Genomic DNA, 13,504 nt, shown 5'->3' with positions numbered 1-13,504 from the left:
GTGAAAATCTGGATAAATTGACGACGAGAAAAAGGAGACGCAGAAAAAAGCTTACATTAAAACGGTTTGCCTAACAGGGTTTTTTTTTTTAATCCCTCCCTACAACTCCCTCCAGCAGCACCCCCAGTCTCTCCCCCAGTTATAATGCATAATAATATGACGCACCTCCAGCGCCTCCGCCAGGAAGGAAAGCCGCCGCCATGTTCGGCATCTTCCCCCACAAAAGCGGGACAGGAAGCGGAAGCTGCTATTCTCCCGACAGCCCTTTTCTCTCCGCTCTAGGAATCTCAGCTCTGTTGCCGCTGCTCTTAACCGTTTCGGAGCCGAGCGGCAGGAGCCTCTGGGCGTCTCCGGGCAAAGAGCGAGGAGAGGCGCTGGTCTCGCCTTCGGAAAGCCCCGCTGGATCAGCTGCGCGAGCGCCCCAAATAGTTTTCTTAATTATTTTTAAAATATCTATATTTTTTATTTTCAATTTTCAAAATAACATTTTCCCAAATTTGCCATAAATGTCTCCCCCCCCCGGCCCCCCTAGTTTCCATTCCCCCCCTTTATTCTCCTTGTATATAATTATATTTCTCCAATTAATTTCAACTTCTTTTTCCCCTCCTAATTCTATTCTTAGTTCATAAATGTTGCATCAAACCTGCCAATGTTTTGACGTTTTTACAGTGTTCTCTAAAATAGTCTATAAAGTTTTCCCATTCTAGATTGATTTTTTCCTCATCTTGGTGCCTGATCTTCACGGAAAGTTTAGCCATTTCGGCAGTCAGTCATCTTAGTTATCCATTCTTCTTTCGTTGGGACCTTTTAATCTTTCCACACCTGTTTCTTCTGCGTCTTAATCTCTTCCTTTATGCCTATCAGTTCTGAAGACATTACTGAATGAAAGCATCATATAGCATTTTGTGTTTAACCATGTAGTAATTAATAATAATAATAATAATAATAATAATAATAATAATAATAATTGTATACCCCGCCCATCTGGCTGAGTTTCCCCAGCCACTCTGGGCAGCTTCCAATCGTGTGTTAAAAACAATACAGCATTAAATATTAAAAACTTCCCTAAACAGGGCTGCCTTCAGATGTCTTTTAAAGATAGCTGCTTATTTCCTTCACATCTGAAGGGAGGGTGTTCCACAGGGTGGGCGCCACTACCGAGAAGGCCCTCTGTCTGGTTCCCTGTAACCTCACTTCTCACAACGAGGGAACTGCCAGAAAGAATAAATGAGCATCTCCGACCCCATCATGCTGCTGCTGCTGCTGCTCTGGTCAGTGCTGGGTGGACCGCTCCCTTTCCTGCCGACTCCATCTGGCCTAGGGGGCGGGGCCTGTGCGGAGGCCTTGATGGAGGCCCTCAAGTTGTGGCGGTGAGTGCAGGCCCCGCCCCCTAGGACGGATGGAGTTGGCAGGAAAGGGAGCGGTCCACCCAGCACTCACCAGAGCCTCTCACCACCACAGCTTGAGGGCCTCCATCAAGGCCTCCGGGACACTGCTGCTGCTGCTCTGGTCAGTGCTGGGAGGACTGCTCCCTTTCCTGCCGACTCCATCCGGCCTAGGGAGCGGGGCCAGCACTCACCACCACAGTTTAGAGGCCTGAGCAGCTCCCTGCAGCAAGTGACAAAATGGTTTAAAATGTTTTAAGTGCTTTTAATTTGCTGCACTTTAAATGGTGGTTGTTGTTTTTTTATAATATTCTATAATTTTATTGTTTTATTTCTGCTTGGGTTTGGAGAAGTATTTAGTCAGGGTGGGGAGTAATTTAATTTTAGCACTATTGTTTCTTGCTTTGCTTCTATTTTTATTATTCTGTTAAGTTATTATATAGTTTGTATTTTGCTTTTTAAGGGGAAGGGTCAGGGCTGCCTGGGAGTGGGCATCAGTCAATAGAATGGCTGGGGCAGGTTCCACAGGGGGGAATGTATTGGGACACCCGATCTCAGTGATCACGGGCAGGAGGAGGAGTTACGCTAAGACCAGACCATGTCATTACCGAGGAGGCAGGCTTAGTCGTTGTTTGAGGACTATCCCTGCCTCCAGGTCTGGTCCTGAGTGGAAGGATACTGGAATCAGCAAGGGAAACCCACATGACCTGAAGGTGTTGCTGTGCAATGCCAGGTCAATGATGAATAAAACCACTGCCATCCACGACCTGATTGTGGATGGAGGATTTGACCTGGCATGTGTGACAGAGACCTGGTTGGAGGAAGCAGATGGGCCTGTCCTTGCCGCTGCTTGCCCACCAGGTTTCTCTTAAGCACAGCAACCCAGGTCATGTGGGCGGGGAGGGGGGGTTGCAATGATTTTTAGGAAGTCATTAGTCTACACCAGGCGTCCTATTGGGAAGGCCCAGTTCTCTGAGTGCATGTTCTGGAAGTTGGGCAATAGGGGCAGTACAGGATTCCTATTGGTGTACCAACCTCCCCGCTGCACCAAGGATTCCCTGCCCGAGCTGCTTCAGGTCGTGGTGGATATGCTCCTGGAGACACCTAGCTTGGTTGTCCTGGGGGATTTTAACATCCATGCCGACATGACCTTACAAGGGGCCGCTCGGGACTTCGTGGAAAGCATGGCCTCCATGGGGCTATCCCTGAATAAGTTTGGCCCAACTCATAGCCGCGGACATGCCTTAGACTTGGTGTTTACCTCTACGGATGTTGGTGATCTGACACTAACTAAAAGCAAAACAAAATAAGTGCCATGGTCAGATTATTTCCTGGTGCAACTGGACTTCTCCATGATCCTTCCCCTCTGCAGGGAGGTGGGACCGATTCGGATGGTCCACCCCCACTACTCAATGGATCCAACTGGTTTCCAGAGAGTGGTAGGGGATGTTTTATCCCAAGTTGATGGCCTCACAGCTGAGATGGCTAGAGCGCCGGTGGCGGAAAACTCACTCTGAATCAAACTGGACACGGGCTAGAGCTCAACGTCAAGCCTACCCAGTGGCAATGGCGACGGCGAAGAGGGCCTTCTTCGCCACCTCCATTGCATCTGCAGAAAACAGCAGCAGGAGACTTTTTTAGGTGTTTCGCAATCTATCAGAACCACCTGCACCACCGGGGCCTGGTAGGAACCCCAAGATCTCCTGCAATGCTTTTGCAAAGTTTTTTGCAGATAAAGTCGCTCAGATTCAGAAGGAGGTAGATTGCACAGTGGGAGCAGGGCCAGGGCGGGAGAGTGCTAGAGTTCTGTCTAGTCCTGTTATATGGGATCAATTCCAATCTGTTACCTCCGAGGATGTGGACAGGCTGCTTGGACAAGCGAAACCGACCACCTGTCTCCTTGATCCTTGCCCATCCTGGCTGATAAAAGCGAGCCGGGAAGGGCTGGGCGATGGGCTCTGCGGGTGGTGAATGCTTCCCTCTGTGAGGGAGCCTTCCCAGACCCGCTGAAAGAGGCGGTCATTAAACCACTTCTTAAAAAAAACATATTTAGACCCAGCCAATTTGGCTAACTATCACCCAGTCTCAAATTTAACATTCTTGGGCAAGGTGATTGAGCGGGTGGTTGCCGAACAACTCCAAGCACGCCTGGAGGATGCGGACCATTTGGATCCCTTCCAATCGGGATTCAGGCCTCACCATGGGACTGAAACTGCCTTGGTCATGCTGGTTGATGATCTCCGGCGGGCTAGGGACAAAGGTGAGAGCTGTTTCCTAGTTCTGCTGGATCTCTCAGCGGCGTTTGATACCATCGACCATAACATCCTTCTGGACCGTCTAGAGGGGCTGGGAGCTGGGGGCACTGTCATACAGTGGTTCCGCTCCTTCCTCCTGGGCCGTGTCCAGAAAGTGGTGGTGGGGGATGAGTGTTCAGACCCCTGGGCTCTCACTTGTGGGGTGCCTCAGGGTTCTGTCCTCTCCCCCATGCTTTTTAATATCTATATGAAGCCGCTGGGAGAGATCATCAGGGGGTTTGGGCTGGGTGTTCATCAGTATGCAGATGACACCCAGCTCTACCTCTCCTTTAAATCAGAACCAGTGAAGGCCGTGAAGGTCCTGTGTGAGTGCCTGGAGGCGGTTGGAGGATAACTATGCTTTCCTCTGCTTAAGAAATTTCTTGACAGTAAGACCCGTTTGAGAGTGGAAAGTTTCTCCAAGCAAAATTACCAGGTTTGTCCTTGTTTTCCTGCTCATTGTTTAGAGAGAAACAGACTGCAAGCCGGGTTCGGACATCCCAGTAAGTCAGACTCTGGTGTCTTCTCAATGGAGCAATGTCAGAAATCCGGGAGCAGCCGAAAGGTGTTACCGTATTTTAGCAGTGTATATACCTTGGGGCTTCCAGTTCACACGAAGCCATCACTTTTTTTTAAAAAAAAAAAGATTTTTATTTGATTTTACAAATTCATTCACACTCAAAATAACAAATAATAAAAATTATACAAGATTCTTCTGAATCTCAAGACCTCCCTCCTCCCCTCCATGGGTTCTTTAATTAACTTTTTCAACTGCATACTATAAATCCTAATTTTTCAGTCCTCCATTATATCCAAAGTCTATGTAACATTACAAGAGTTATTTAAGACCTGCCAAAGAATTCAAATATTTACAGCAGTCTGCCAAATATGATATAAATTTCTCCCATTCTTTGTTGAAGTTTGATCTTCCTGGTTTCTGATTTTCCCAGTCATTCTTGCCATCTCTACATAATCCAGTAGTTTGCCTGCCAGTCCACCCTGGTAGGGATTTTATCGTTTTTCCAACTTTGGGCAGGCAGCTTCCTTGCAGCTGTTGCTGCATACATTAACAGTCTTTTCAAAAAGGCTTCTGTTGTTGTTTTTTAACAAACATTATTTTAAACAGTTTCCCCCCAAATTCATTATATATCATTTCCCATATTTCCTTTGTTACTTTATAGTTCCACCACACATGGTAAAAGGTGCCTTCCTTTTCTTTACATTTCCAGCAAATATTTGAACTTGTCCTGTACATTTTTGCTAATTTACCCAGGAGTTAAATACAAGCTGTACATCATTTTCATATAATTTTATTTTGATGTATAAGGTAAAGGGACCCCTTAGGTCCAGTCGTGGCCGACTCTGGGGTTGCGGCGCTCATCTGACTTTACTGGCCAAGGGAGCCGGCGTACAGCTTCCGGGTCATGTGACCAGCATGACTAAGCTGCTTCTGGAGAACCAGAGCAGCACACGGAAACGCTGTTTACCTTCCCGCCGGAGTGGGAAGCACTTTGACGTGCTTTTGAACTGCTAGGTTGGCAGGAGCAGGGACTCACCCCGTCGTGGGGATTCGAACCGCCAACCTTCTGATCGGCAAGCCCTAGGCTCTGTGGTTTAACCCATACCGCCACGCGCATCCCTATTTTAATGTATAACATGCTGTAAATTTCAAATCCCCTCTCCATAATTTTTCCCATGCTGAAAATGGAACAATCACTTATTTTAACTGTGGTTTAACATGGCATGTGAACCTCACCAATGTCACCGAAGCACCAATCTGCTGCAAAATGTAAGTGAAAGTAGAATGATGGGTGATGTTTCACCTTAATTGGAATATTTACAATAACGTATATTTACGACTGGGTGGTCTATGGAAACTGAGCACAGAGCCACACCATTGAAAGCATATCCAATGCACATTTAAAGCAATTTCTTCCAAATAATTCTCGGAACTATGGTTCCCCCATCACAGAACTACAATTCGCAGTACCCTTAATGTTGTTGTTATATTTATATCCCACTTTCCCCCCACAAGAGGGTACTTTCTTCCATATGTGGTAGTTATGTAAGGTAGCAAAAGCTTTCTGATAAATGATTTATAATGAGCTGAAAAAAATGTTGAAGATAACTTTTGTTAAAAATACACAGAAGCTTTACTTTTAGGAATATTTGGGGGAGAGGTACCCAAAGAACAGAAAAAAATATATATATTTATATACATTACAGTCGTACCTCAGGTTACATACGCTTCAGGTTACAGACTCCGCTAACCCAGAAATAGTACCTCGGGTTAAGAACTTTGCTTCAGGATGAGAACAGAAATCGCGCAGCGGCAGCAGGAGGCCCCATTAGCTAAAGTGGTGCTTCAGGTTAAGAACAATTTCAGGTTAAGAACAGACCACCAGAACGAATTAAGTACTTAACCCGAGGTACAACTGTACTATAGCTGCCCAAATGATTTATGTCCAGAGATGGAAAGAAGAAACAGTTCCGACAAAGGAGGACTGGAAAATAAAATGGATGGAATATGCAGAAATGGTGAAACTAACCGGAAGAATACGAAACCAAGAAGAGAATTTTTTTGAAACAAAATGGGGAACATTTGTTGATTATTTGAAGATACATTGTAAAACTTGAAATATTAGCAGGATAGACATAAATTTGTGCAGTAAGAAATAATTAAAAGAGAACATAAGGGCAAATCAGTTAACAGGTTTGAACTGGATATGCAGTAATAAAAATATACAAAGTAAGTAACCGCAGAAAGGAGGGGAGGGAAGTCGAAAGAAACGCAGATCAATTTTGCTACAAATTTTTGTAAAAATATTTGTAAAAGGTGAAAACAAAAAATAAAATTATATTAAAAAGTAATTAAACTATAGTAGAATTAAAACAATATAAAAACAAATCTATTAACACACAGGTAGTAAAACAACAACAGCCCAGCCCCATTAAAAGCCCTTTCCTTAAAAAACAAAACAAAAAAACCACACCCCTTAATAATCTACTTTTCCCAGGATTTCTGAGGGAAAGTCATGTTCTTTAAATGTGTTGGATGTGCTTTGAATCTATGGTGTAGATCTGGCCTAAGAGGCAACGCATGGCATGTGGTTTCTCCTGGGTGTGAAATCTGAGAAGTTGTACTTGGATGAACGTTCTTTCTAGGCGTAATGCGTTTCTATACTTCCTTCTCTTCATGAGTTCTCTGATGCTTACTGAGGTATGATCTCCTTTTAAAGCATTTTCCGCACTCGGAGCATTTGTAGGGCTTCTCCCCGGAATGAGTCACTTGGTGCTTACTGAGGTTTGAGCTCGAACTGAAGCACTTCCCGCACTCGAGGCATTTATACGGTTTCTCCCCCGAGTGAATTCTCTGATGACATGTAAGGTGTGTGCTTCGACTGAAGCTCTTTCCGCACTCCGAGCATTGATACGGCTTCTCCCCTGTGTGGATTCTTTGATGAAACGTGAGATTAATCTTCTGATTGAAGCTCTTTCCACACTCTAGGCATCTGTAGGGCTTCTCCTCTAGGTGGATTCTCTGATGAGAAGTGAGGTCTTTGTTCAGGTTGAAGCTCTTTCCGCACTCCGAGCATTTATAGGGCTCCTCCTCCGAGTGAGTCGCTTGATGGTACATGAGGATTGTGCTCGAACAGAAGCTCTTTCCACACTCCAAGCATTTATACGGTTTCTCTTCGGAGTGAGTCCTCTGATGCATACTGAGGGTTGTGCTGTTGTTGAAGCTTTTCCCACACTGCAGGCATTCGTAGGGTTTCTCCCCCGTGTGAATCCGGTGATGGTTACTGAGGCCCGTGCTCAAACGGAAGCTCTTTCCGCATTCCGAGCACTTATATGGCTTTTCCCCTGTGTGGATTCTCTGATGGGTAATAAGGTCGGCGTTCTGACTGAAGCTCTTTCCACACTCGGGGCATTTGTAGGGTTTCTCGGCCGTGTGAATTCTCTGATGTGTGGAGAGAGCTGAGCTCTGACTAAAGCTCTTCCCACACTCTGAGCACGTATACGGTTTCTCCCCTGTGTGAATCCTTTCGTGATAAGTAAGACTAATTTTGATGCTGAAACTCTTTCCACATTCCGAGCATTTGTACGGTTTCTCTGCCATGTGAGTCCTCTGATGCATTGCTAGGCTTGAGTTGTGACTGAAGCTCTTCCCGCACTCTGCACACTTATACGGTTTCTCCCCTGTGTGAATTCTCTGATGAGCAGTCAGGCTCGTCCTCACTGTGAAGTTCTTCCCACACTCCGCACATTTATAGGGTTTCTCCCCAGTGTGAATTCTCTGATGACGAGTGACATACATCTTCTGACTGAAGCTCTTCCCACACTCCAGGCATCGGTACGGCTTCTCCCCAGTGTGGAGGCTTTGGTGCATGATGAGGGTTGTGCTGCGACTGAAGCTTTTCCCACACTCCAGGCATTTATAGGGTTTCTCCCCCGTGTGGGTTATCTGATGCTTCCTAAGGTCCAAGTTCGAACTGAAGCTCTTTCCACACTCCAGGCATGGGTGCACTTTCCCCGCCGTGTGAGTTCTTTGATGCCTGCTGAGGTTTGTGAACCAACTGAAGCTCTTTCCACACTCCGAGCATTTATAGGGTTCCTCCCCTTTGTGGATTTTGCAATGAGCTCTGAGTTTAGACCTAGAACTGAAGCTTTTCTGACACACGAGGCACTGACTAGTCTTCTTCCTTTGATCGGTTTTTTCTGGGGTTGCGATTTCAAGGCAGCCACTCCCCTGGGAAGCAAAGGGTTTTTCCCTCCCCTGATTTGCTTTTGTTTTCCTTGCTGGCTGTTTCCTCTTTCCACACTGTTCTCTTCCCAGTGACACCCCCCATAGTTCTTCCGTTTCCTCAGTTGCCCCTTGGTCACCTGTTGCAATGAAGACAAGAAAACGATAAGAGTCCATATCAGAAATGGGAGTTCAAATAATTGAAGGATCTCAGGTAATTGTTAATTGGGATGTGCCACATAATTTCTCTCATAATGTCTGTCCTGCACTTGCAAAGAATTCTCTGCCCCTTGATATTAGGCAAGTGCCTTCGCTGTGCTGTCTTCAGGGCCTGCTAAAAGCTTTTTTTACACAGGTAAATCTGAAAAGTACCATATTTTTCAGTGTATAACACGCCCCTGTGTATAAGACAACCCCTATTTTGGGGACTCCTAATTAAGAAAATGGGGGAAGATTGCCCAGAGTTGTTAAGCTTTTTTTGGGGGTGGTTGCACACGTCGCCAAAAGTTTGGATTTGGATTTGATATCCCGCTTCATCACTACCCTTAGGAGTCTCAAAGCGGCTAACATTCTCCTTTCCCTTCCTCCCCCATAACAAACACTCTGTGAGGCGAGTGGGGCTGAGAGACTTCAAAGAAGTGTGACTGGCCCAAGGTCACCCAGCAGCTGCATGTGGAGGAGCGGAGACGCGAACCCGGTTCCCCAGATTACGAGTCCACTGCTCTTAACCACACCACACTGGCTCTCGCCGACAGCAGCCGCCAATCGCCCGCCCAATTGCCTCAGTGGCAGCCAGTCAACACCAGGCCTTGCCACAACCAACAATCACCCACAAAATTGACACAGAAGCAGCCAATCGACAGCAGCCACCAATCACCCACCCAATCGCCGCTGACAATCTCCTGCTCACGGCTGCAACCAATCGCCCCCCCCCTCTACACTATCCGTGTATAAGACGACCCCCAATTTTTAACATTATTATTATTATTTTTTAATCGTCTTATACACGGAAAACTACGGTATACTACTCTGTGATTTTATTTTGGAAAGTGTATTTTTAAGATTTGCTGATTTTCTTTTAAAAACCGTTTCCACTCATTTGTTTTTAAGCTTCTGGTTTTATTGGTAATTTTAATGTCTCTTTTATATTATAAGCATTATTATTATTATTATTATTATTATTATTATTATTAATTGCATTTATATACTGCCCTATACCCAGGGGTATCTGGGTGGTTCACAGAATAAAATCAAGATATAAAACCACAAAATATCTAATAAAAATAAAATCAACAACCCAATAAACACCCCTCTAAACTGCTTAGGGGTTCTGATAACTGAAAGGCACATCAATCCTGTTAATAAATATATAGAAATAAGATGCATTTGTGGAATATTGATTTATAGTTAATTATGTCTGTTGGCTGACAAAGTGAAGAGTAACTCTACCTGACATTTGGGGAATCTGTTATAATTAAATGCAAGTCTATGCAGGAATTGAAATATGTAGTCGATGAGAAATGAAGAAGGGGGGGAAACGAATGCTAAAATATTTTTAAGCACTGAAATGGAATTAATAAATGTATGTTACGCTGAGCAGCAAATAAGGGAGGGAAGAGAAACATTGTGGAAGCGGGATGGAAAGTCCATTTTTAAATTTGTATTAAATTTGAATTAATTTTATCAAAACAATAAGGACCGAAAACAATGATTTAGTTATTTGCTTGTTGTTCCAGCTCTCAGCTATTAAATGTGTCCTGCAACTGAGTATTAAAAATGCCTATTTTGATGATGCAAAGCCTTTAATATTTTGCACCAATGTATAACCATGGAGGGGACGCGGGTGGCGCTGTGGGTTAAACCACAGAGCCTAGGACTTGCTGATCAGAAGGTCGGCGGTTTGAATCCCCGTTGCTCGGTCCCTGCTCCTGCCAACCTAGCAGTTCAAAAGCACGTCAAAGTGCAAGTAGATAAATAGGTACTGCTCCGGCGGGAAGGTAAACGGCGTTTCTGTGCGCTGCTCTGGTTGGCCAGAAGTGGCTTAGTCATGCTGGCCACATGACCCAGAAGCTGTACGCCAGGTCACTCGGCCAATAAAGCGAGATGAGCTCCACAACCCCAGAGTCGGCCACGACTGGACCTAATGGTCAGGGGTCCCTTTACCTTTACCTATAACCATGCATAACACTCTACTGCAGGTATAGGCAAACTCTGGTCCTCCAGATGTTTGGGACCACAATTCCCATCATCCCTAGCTAACAGGACCAGTGGTCAGGGATGATGGGAATTGTAGTCCCAAAGATCTGGACGGCCGGAGTTTGCCTATGCCTGCCCTAGTGTATTTTTTTAAAAATTAAATTGAAAGGTGGGAAATAAATGCTCTTAATCGACGAAGAGAGATCAAATCACACTAGAAAAGGAGAATGGGATTTGGGGCACGAAAGCATAGGAACCGTTCAGCAAGTAGGTTTCTTAACTGCTCTTTTAGACAGACACCCTCACCGAGCGAGTCCAGGATCCTGCCCTTTTCCTCCTTGACTTCTCCATGCAGAGCCGCCCGGTCAGGATCCAGGGGTGCCCAGACCTCCTCCTCTTCCTCCTTTTTGAAATGCAGAGCCATCTCTTCAGTGGGTCACCGGATCCTGAAAGGCAAGATTTCGCTTTCACGCAAAACGCAAAGACCACCAATGGCAGAATCAGGAGACAGGGCTGAAACAAACCTGGTTCTTCTGGTCAGTAGCTGGAAATGAACCACTTGCATGATCCTTTGGCTTCACTGCCAAGGCTCAGACTTTTATAATCTGGCTGTCACAGCCCCCCCTCTGCCCTTCTCCTCCTCTCGCCAACCCCACTAACGATTTTAGCTGTTTACAACGGTTTATATAAAAGAAGATTGGGACGCGGGTGGCACTGTGGGTTAAACCACAGAGCCTAGGACTTGCGGATCAGAAGGTTGGTGGTTCGAATCCCTGCGACGGGGTGAGCTCCCGTTGCTCCTGCCAACCTAGCAGTTCGAAAGCACAAAGTGCAAGTAGATAAGTAGGTACCACTCTGGCGGGAAGTTAAACGGCGTTTCCGTGCGCTGCGCTGGTTTGCCAGAAGCGGCTTAGTCATGCTGGCCACATGACCCAGAAGCTGTACGCCGGCTCCCTTGGCCAATAAAGCGAGATGAGTGCCGCAACCCCAGAGTCGGTCACGACTGGATCTAACGGTCAGGGGTCCCTTTACCTTTACCTATAAAAAAAGATTATAAATTTTCCCCATTCCTTATTGCAATTTTGGTCTTCCTGATTTCTGATTCTTCTGGTCATTTTTGCCATTTCGACATAGTCCATCAACTTAGACCTGCTATTCTTCTCTGGTAGGGACTTTATTTTCTAATCCACATTTCTAGTACATCCTTCACACAAAATACTGAGAGCCTGGAAGCAGGACCTAGTTTAGCCAAGTCTCACCCCCAAACCACCTCGAACGTGGTTGAAATCAAGGTTTTCGCTCGGCTGCAGTCAGGCTGCACAACCGATTCTTTAATTTGCAGGTGGTGTTTTAATCTACTGGGTGCACAAAACCTCACTTCCCTCCTTTATTTCAGAAATATTATTTAACATACGGTAAATTTAAAAGAGGGAAGAGCCTTTTCTGCTGCTGCACCTGAAGTTCAATATGCTGCCGCTGCACATGGAGGCTTTAATAATAATAATATTTATACCCCACCCATCTGGCTGGGTTTCCTCAGCCACTCTGGGTGGCTCCCAACAAAATATTAATATTAATGCTACTACCTAATGGTCAGGGGTCCCTTTACCTTTTTACTGCTCGGACACTGTGTTCTGCCCGGATGCTGAGGGCCAGCACCGAGGGCCTTCTGGCAGTTCCCTTGCTGTGAGAAGCCAAGTTACAGGGAACCAGGCAGAGGGCCTTCTTGGTAGTGGCACCCGCCCTGTGGAACGCCCTCCCACCAGATGTCAAAGAGAAAAACAACTACCAGACTTTTAGAAGACATCTAAAGGCAGCCCTGTTTAGGGAAGCTTTTAATGTTTAATAGGTTATTGCATTTTACTGTTTTGTTGGAAGCCACCCAGAGTGGCTGGGAAATAAATAATAATAATAATAATAATAATTATTATTATTATTATTATTATTACTACTACTACTACTACTAAAGTTTTATTCCGTGCACGTATGAACTGCTTTGATGAGGCAGACCATGAGATGCACCTCCAACAGCCTCTTTACAGAAGTGACCAACCTTTGCAATGCTTTGGACCCCAAAATCTACCAGCCAGCGTCGTTCTGTTTCCAGGTTCTTCTTCAGTTTTTCTCCCTCCCTCCCTCCCTCTGCCTGATGTACCTTTCCATCCTTTCACCTGAAAGATTTAACCAGGCGGCTGAGGGCTTCACCAACTCCCCTTTTGAAGGAAAACCGATGACACAGGCGCGATCAAAGAAAAGCCACCCATCTTAATCCCGTGGCTGTGGGTTTGAATCCCGCATTGGGCAACAGATTGCTGCATTGCAGGGGGTTGGACTAGATGACCCGCGGGGTCCCTTCCAACTCTCCGGCATAGCTGTCAACTTTTCCCTTTTCTTGCGAGGAATCCTATTCGGAATAAGGGAATTTCCATTTAAAAAAGGGAAACGTTGACAGCTATGCTCTACGATTCTATGGGCGGGAAACAACGCCAACCCGGGATGGAGTGATGGACTCCAACTCCCATCATTCCTCATTGCCGGCTGTGCTGGCAGGGGCTGATGGGAGTTGGAGTCCTGTCGCAGGATCCCCCCCCCTGCAAAAGGAGCCTAAGATCCCATTGGGGGGGGGCAAGTAGGGGGTGGGAGGGCCAGCAGCAACCCCGCATCTCCCTGTCCTGCCTTGCAGTGCCCCCCCCCCGCACCCTCCTCCCTCCCTGCCACCCCAGGGCTCCCCTTCAGCCCCCCATCGCCCCATGCACAGAGCTATGGGGGGGCAGACGACTGACCAGATCCTGGGGGGTCTCCGATGCAGCGCTTGAGAGAGGCTGGGCTGGAGCTGGAGGAGGGAGCTGTCTGCACAGGCTTGCGTATGCTCCGGAGGACCCCCG

At 46.2% G+C, this 13,504-nt stretch overlaps 1 protein-coding gene across 1 annotated transcript in view; it reads right to left on the bottom strand.

The window, feature by feature from the left end:
* Positions 1–13,504, bottom strand: part of LOC128409505 (zinc finger protein 11-like) — an 18,613-nt gene extending 5,109 nt beyond the window's left edge. Inside the window, exons 1-3 of the mRNA XM_053380029.1 lie at positions 13,403–13,504; positions 10,926–11,065; positions 6,878–8,563 (exon numbers count right to left, since the gene is read on the bottom strand). Of these exons, the coding sequence (XP_053236004.1) occupies positions 6,878–8,563; positions 10,926–11,043 (1,804 nt within the window). The 5' untranslated portion in view covers positions 11,044–11,065; positions 13,403–13,504. The remainder of the gene's footprint in view (positions 1–6,877; positions 8,564–10,925; positions 11,066–13,402) is intronic.

This window comes from Podarcis raffonei, chromosome 2 (genome assembly GCF_027172205.1).
Source record: "Podarcis raffonei isolate rPodRaf1 chromosome 2, rPodRaf1.pri, whole genome shotgun sequence".
NCBI lineage: Eukaryota > Metazoa > Chordata > Lepidosauria > Squamata > Lacertidae > Podarcis > Podarcis raffonei.
Note: the sequence above shows the minus strand (reverse complement) of the source record. Positions and strands in the feature narration are given on the sequence as shown.